Source organism: Acyrthosiphon pisum, chromosome A2 (assembly GCF_005508785.2).
Source record: "Acyrthosiphon pisum isolate AL4f chromosome A2, pea_aphid_22Mar2018_4r6ur, whole genome shotgun sequence".
Classification (NCBI taxonomy): domain Eukaryota; kingdom Metazoa; phylum Arthropoda; class Insecta; order Hemiptera; family Aphididae; genus Acyrthosiphon; species Acyrthosiphon pisum.
Genome location: NC_042495.1, coordinates 57,405,042 through 57,412,568, shown reverse-complemented (window position 1 = coordinate 57,412,568; position 7,527 = coordinate 57,405,042). Strand labels below are relative to the sequence as shown.

Below are 7,527 nucleotides of genomic sequence, written 5' to 3'. Positions count from 1 at the left end.
AAGAGCACTTTTATTTGTCAGAGGCCATAACTAATTCATCAGTGTCACTTAACATTATTTTATATTTAAAATTAAGATTAATTTAATGAATTAATTTATGATATATTATTAAACCCTGGTGGTATAATAAAGCAATGTCAGTGGACTGTATTAATTGTAAGTTGATACCTACATATTGATTTCGATTTCATGAATATTATTTTTTTGAAATAATTTCAAGATGACTCAGACATAATAATAATTATGCTTAAGATACTATATTAATTTAGTCTAGTACACTAATTCTACGGTAGCTATCCATTCATCATAATGTATAAACATCGTGTTTATTACTCGAAATAAGTCAGGAAATTAAATTCAACCCTATATTGGATGTGTTTCTGTTTATTACACAATAAAAATACATCGCAGTCAAATCTCCTTAAACATGTTATTGCAGTCTGGGATTAAATTTTTTATATTCTTTGTTTAACGATTGTATTCAATGTACATTTTGTATTTATTTCGTTTTAATTTTGAAAACTTTGTTATTTCTAAAATTATATTATTTTATGGTTGTCAACTTCCAGTATATGTAAGTATATGTATAATATAATATAATATATTAACATAAGAAGTTGAATAAAAATAGATTATGTATCATCTAAATATTTTTATTGACATTTTGGACATTATCAATTTATTTCAATGCAATATAGCATTTGTTTATCATTTAAAATATGCGTAATTTACCTACGTTTTAAACATATGCGTGTAAATTTTTACGTCCTTTATACTTTTATAAAGTCAATTGTTTTCACATTTTTACGTAAAACTATCTTATTTAAACATGGGACACAGAAACTTGGGAAAAAATAAATTAGATGGATTGATTTTTTTATTTTTAAATAAGTATTATGGAAAAACTTTACAGAGTAAAATGTTTTAAAGGTATAATTGGCCTACAGGACAAAATAAAAATATTACAATATCTACGAATTATCTTTTTATTATTATTACTACCTACTTTATATCAAAGAGAATATAAGATTCAGTATTTCCAAGAACTTTTATGTTATTATACCCCCAAGGAGTTATACAATACGATTTCTTGGTATAATACATTATGTATATTATTTTAATATATTTAAATTTGGAAAAATGTATCAAATATGATAATTTTTGTGTTTATTCTAAGAACTGTACTATTAAATTATTGGTAAACAATCTTCTTTAATTTAGCTCATCACATTTACTTGGAATAAATGATTCGCTGATTATGTATTAAGATATTGATCGTCCAAAGTATTACATCATCATGATACTTACAAGTTACAAGTGAGCTAAGTAAAATCAGTACGAATATATGCAAAATAGTAAATACATCGGAATTATAGGAGTATAAAAATAAAAATATAAAAAATACTAAATACTCTGTACGTGGATCTATTTAGAATCAAAAAATATGAAGTTACTTTCTTATATGATTTTTTTTTACCGATAGAGAAACAAATAACAAACATCGTTATTCATTGATTCATCTAACTCATCTACATGTATAAGAGCAAGATAAGAGGCTTGAACACGTAAACGTCATTGAGACTGGAAGAAGAGAAGAAGCAGATAATGAAAAAGAACACAAAGAACAGGATGTTAATGCGAAGGACTCAGAGGGTGAAGCGTTGGAGGTTGGAGAAGAGTAGAGGTTGAATAATTATATTAGTGTCTAGAGGAAATGACCATTGCCGCCTCCACAGTAATTTCGGTCAAGATTCGGGCGGCAATCACTCGGGCTGCCTTCGGTTCCTGTCTTCTTGTCTTCCTGGCCACTGCCTGGTGGGCGGGACGAAGGGACCAAAAAGTTTTCAGTTTTCCGCCGCCGCCGCCGGGGGCACGCGATTTTCACCGACGAGGACGACGACGACGCTGCCGTCACGCCGCGCGACTGCCACTGTGGATTCAGTACACCGCCGCGTCGCATCGCGAACACGACGACGACCACCGTCACAACGATCTGCCGGCACAACGGTTTGCACGTGTCTTACTCCTCCCAACTCGCGTCAAAAGTCGCACACGACAATAACGAACGCCACCGTGGCAACCATTTACCGAGACTACTATCATGGATGTATGATCGGCACGCGACCTAACCTCTATAGACGATCGCCACCGTCGGGTGTCAAGCTATCAGCCATGATGGGAGCACGCAAAACAGGTCAGTCTTCAGGGAATATTAATGCACGTTTTCTATATTAATATGCGGCAAAAATAGTGGTCTAATCGTTCCTGAAGTCAATTTTGACTCAGTTCCTATTGGAGTTTTAACAAGTATAATTTATAAATATTTACGGGCGTTCTGACACCCGGAGACTATCTTTCAAAACGGCTACTTGAAATATCTTTGAATAGAAACACACCGATTAATTCGAATAACAAAAAATTGATGAAGTAAAAAGCAAACATAGTTTTGACATTATAATTAAGCTTATTTTTTTTATGCCAAAAAAAAAAGAAATGAACACACCTCACCTCACTTTTAGAGGGGAAAAAATATTGGCAAGATAATTCCATTCTTTCTCATAAATCAATAAATAACCAGATTCAAATATTAATGATCGACGAAATGCCTACGACTCGGCCTTAAAGCGTGCATTTATTCTATACGTTGTGTAGATTTTAACTTATTATATTTTGTTCTAATGTTCACGCAAGGATTAAATTTCTTCTGAAAACTTACTCAGCTGTTTTCAAAAAATTACTTTGACCGGAGTTTTCCTATTTAGAGCTTACATGGAAGTATATTATTATACCCCCATCACGATTTTCCCACAGCGCTTTTCATCCTATCGCCGCAAGCATCCGTAGATGTTTGTGTAGAATTTTCAGTCCCTTGCAGGAAAACCACATGGGTAGTATGTTTATAGTTATATACTTATACACAATTGTAACTTACGTGACAAATTTAACGAATATTACTGATGAATTACCTAATTCTAGATTCTGTTGTTGCTACTCTATATTACAATATACATTATTCGAATGTCCAAATACTCCAAACATTCACTTGTGTGATTTAATTTGACGTATAATACAGTTTACAAAAAAAAATCATTGTTTTAATGTTGCTAAAATTAATATAAATATAATTAATTATAAATGCGTGGTTTCAAAGACATACATTTCATTACACTAAATTAATTTTTAATTAAATATATATGAATATCAAAGATGAATTTCATAAAAGGAGACATTATTAATATATGTTTTTTGTAAAACAGGATTGAATTTTTAAATACCGATAAAAATGATTATGTTATCTGTGTTTGAAATTGTTCAATTCCATAATAGTTATATACAAACTACCATAAACCAAATATTCCTTGTGTGAGAAATGAAGACACGTCACCATAATATTTGAGTATTGTCTTATTTTACCCTAAAAATTTGTTTACCGTAGTTCTAAAATGCTTTTCCTCAAGCAAAACATACGCTAAAGATGCCAAGAATTACGTATAAATTGTAATTTGTGTTTCTTTAGGGTTGTACATAACTGTTGGGTAAGTTATGTAAATAATACATTGTTTCACAAGAAAACTACGTATATTTCTTCAGTAATGGATTGATATCAATACACGTTTGTTGTCAGTAGTTTTTACATAAATATTAAATGCGCATATTATTTTTAGACTGAAGTTAAAAATTTAAATTTAACTTAATATAGTATTAAATAATAATAATGGGGGTACATATAAGTAGGTACCTAACCTTGAATTATAATATAATAATTATTTCATATGGCTTAATATTTTATTCATATCTGAGAATTAATATATTTCATATGAAACTGTAAAGAATATTTCTTAAATTTTTCATCAAAAATGGGTTATTTCCAAATAATATTAGCGAGAATTTATTTTAAACATGTCAGTTTATTCCAATAGCAGCTACGAGGAAGAGTGACTTGCTCTGTTTCGCCTTATTAATAAATAAATATAAAAAAGAGATAAACCACCTCGTTTTTAGTCAATATTTTATTTAGCGTTAGCCACAGTTATTTTTTACCGTAAAGCACATGCATTTTTTATGCGTTGCATATACGCGTAGTTGAGTTGCAATTACAAAAAGTTTTTCATCTTTTAAACTATACTATATATGGGCTGTGTTAGATTAAAGACTTGCCACATGCATATATACAACATTTTTTCTCGTAAAGAGAATTCTTATAATAGTTCCGGCAAATTGCTCGGGCTCATAACTTCTTTATTCGATCTATTATTCTTTATCTACTATTTTATGTTCGCAGACTTCTAATGTTCACCTATACTCATGGCAAATAATATGCGCTGCCGAATATGTATATATATAATCATATTGAATTATAAATAAGTGAAAAACACACGTACGACAAAATATGAATAAGGATAGTATATAAATTACACGCATCGCAGGAGTTCAAGCTTTATATTATAATGTATGTTATAGCATTTTGAATAGAGCAAAATAAATTACGTAAAAAAAAAAGTGCTATGCGTGTTATTGAATAGAGGTGCCGCGGCCGCGTTTTACATATAATATTCTATAAACAGTTTTCGATGTGCTGCACATACACACAAGCGCTTTTGCTGAAATAATATTAGCAATATGCTTCACTGAACTGCATTTTAGACTGTTAATAACACTACAATAATACAAAGATACGCGTGTAATATTATGAATAGCACTTACTCAATGAGTTTTTATATTTTATAACGCATTGTTTTTATATGTTTTCATAGGAAAAATATGCACGATAACTATTTCGAATGTATTAATCGAATTAAAATAATACGGATATATTATTATTGAAACATATTAATATCTAATATACCTATAACAAGTTTGGCATTTAATGATTTAGTTATTTTAATGTAGGCGATGTACGTTTATGTTAATTGGAATAAAATAGTATCCAAAACATTACATATACGCAGCCTATATTTCATGTCTCAACTCCCGAGTATTTTTTAGTGATAAATTGATAAAGTTGTAAATGGTTAGCATCAGGTGTTTTTTTCTAATTATTAGTATAATTTTTAATTTTAGTCCATTTTATTATAAATACTACACTACGATAGCCATATAAATAAGGCTTTCAACAAATCCGTTTTGTAAATATTACAAATGTATTTAATAATATTTGAATTCAAACACTTCCATTTACAACTAAAATCAGAAATTTCCAATATTTTTAAGCATTTTAGAAGTACTACTTCAGTTGAATAAAGGATCAGCAGAAGAAATAGCAGAAGAAACAGAAGATAAATAAAATTAAAAGAGTTAAAAAGATGAAGAAAAATGTGATGAATAAAAATAGTTGCGAATCGTGGCCTGGGTTTAGCCTGGGTCAAAGAGTCCCTGGAGTTACAAAAAGAATGTGTGGTGTTATAAATAAGACGTATTTTAAAGTTAAAAGAAAAACCTCACTTGGCCATTTAGTTTACTTTTTTATAGACATGAACAAATAAATATTTTTGAAATTCCCCACTTCAAATGTCTTATAATTTGGAATAATAACCAATATTGTATACTAAATTTGTCTTAAAAATCAATACTAAACAGTTCTAAAATTAATTTCGTTTAGTCGTGTGTTTTCGGAAATCAAATTACGCTTCCTAATCGTATTTGTTACAGCCCTATTTAATTTTCTTCATAGTAATCACACCATGTTCTTTTGAAAATGTACCCCTTAAAAATTTTAGCTTTACCATATTATACACATTACAAGAAGATTACACAGTCTTCGACTGTCAATTTGTCCTTCACACAAGAGTATTACCCTATGCACATTATCACACATATTGTCTGCACAAAATATTTATCTTGTATTCTTGTGTACTCTTTTGATTTTTTTAAACCTTTTCATAATCACTGAAATAACTTTTTCATCTAATTACAAATTATCAATTGAGCAAATATTGTTTTAGAATAAAATTATAATTTTTAAATGTTAAACATGTATAATAAAAATAAGTAAAAATTGTATACATCAATAAACATTTTTATTTAAATTTACTTAAGTTTAGTAGACATGTCAACATAACGTGTGATAATGTGTATACCGTAAATATTTTTGTGTAAGAAACAAATTTACTGTTAAATACTGTGCAGATAATTTACTTGTAGTGTGCTTACGGTAAAATTAAGAGTATTGCACAGGGCATTTCTCCTTGAACATGGTGTGAATCTGTGGTGAAAATAAAAATGGTCTGTGAACAAAAATAACAAACTACTCACCTATTCTAGCAGAAACTTCAAAATATATGACTCATATAATTATAAATAATACTAATACTAATACTACTCATATTATTTTAAATATAATAGCTTACCTTTTTTTCCATTTTTTAGACTTATAGGTACACATTTCGGTTAGTACTAATTATCTATTGTAATATTGTAACCTAACCTAGCCAATAATATATTGTGTAGCAGATCGTACTATATAAAACCTAATGAAACCAAAAACTAAAAACATGTAAATGTGTTATGTGTTGCGCACTGCATTGGATTCGAAATGTATTAAAAAAATGACAAAAATATACAACCGTTCAACTTGAACGGCTGGGTTTAAGTTTGTATTAGACATATTTTGATTAGTTTACAAATTTAGTATAATATATAAAGCAAACTAATATAATATTAATTATTATGTGGTTCATAATAAAAATTAGCGGTTTGAGCTGAATTATGGGGCAAAATGTATAATAGTTTGTCCTTAATGGTGTGTTCGGTAAAACTTCATACACATTATCGACAGGTGAATAGGATTTGCCATTTGGTGACACTTAATTTGGTTTTATTTTCATCGTCAGTTTGAACATAATATCTATCATATTTCATGCAATTTATTATTAAGTAGACATGTACAGTTTGATATTTAGAATAAAATAATGCAAATAGTATGTCATATTAATTTACGTCTATTAATTATATTTCAATACTAAAGTTTATTATATAAGTGACGAATATAAATATTGTTGATACTATTGATCCATAATCTGTTTCACAACTGTGAATACATCGTTATCGTTATAACAAGATCTCGAACTTTATTGCATTAAAAATACTTTAAAACTGCATTATAAAAATAAAATGACATTAAAAACCAAACGTTTCTTCAACATAATTTTAATTTTTACGCCATTGAACCATAAAATAGTTTTATAACTTTCAAGAAATCAGCCAAGTACTTCATATAGACGTATATAATATTTATATACAATTTATATTATTTTAACTTACATAATATTTTTATAGTTTGAGTAACTACATAAAATTGAACTAATTTAATATAATATGTACTACCTATAATATAATAATTATTGTATTAATATCATACGATTAATATTTAATTTTAAACGAAAATGAGTACTTATTTGTTATTTAATAAATATTGAGATAATAAATTAACAGTAGTCAGATATTCGCAACCCTTGGATTAAAGATAATAATATAATATTGGTAAGCTGAATAAAATACAACATAATCCAAATTACGTGAATCAACACA

The 7,527-nt window shown here is 28.4% G+C and overlaps 1 protein-coding gene across 3 annotated transcripts in view; it reads left to right on the top strand.

Moving 5' to 3' along the window:
• The first annotated feature begins 1,922 nt into the window (after positions 1 to 1,922).
• The window catches only part of LOC100569170 (WNT1-inducible-signaling pathway protein 2), a 314,202-nt gene continuing 308,597 nt past the window's right edge, over positions 1,923 to 7,527 (top strand). For all 3 annotated transcript variants that reach the window (XM_029488998.1, XM_029488997.1, XM_029488999.1), the window contains exon 1: positions 1,923 to 2,194. In XM_029488998.1, coding sequence (XP_029344858.1) covers positions 2,110 to 2,194 — 85 coding nt within the window. In that variant the 5' untranslated portion in view covers positions 1,923 to 2,109. The remainder of the gene's footprint in view (positions 2,195 to 7,527) is intronic.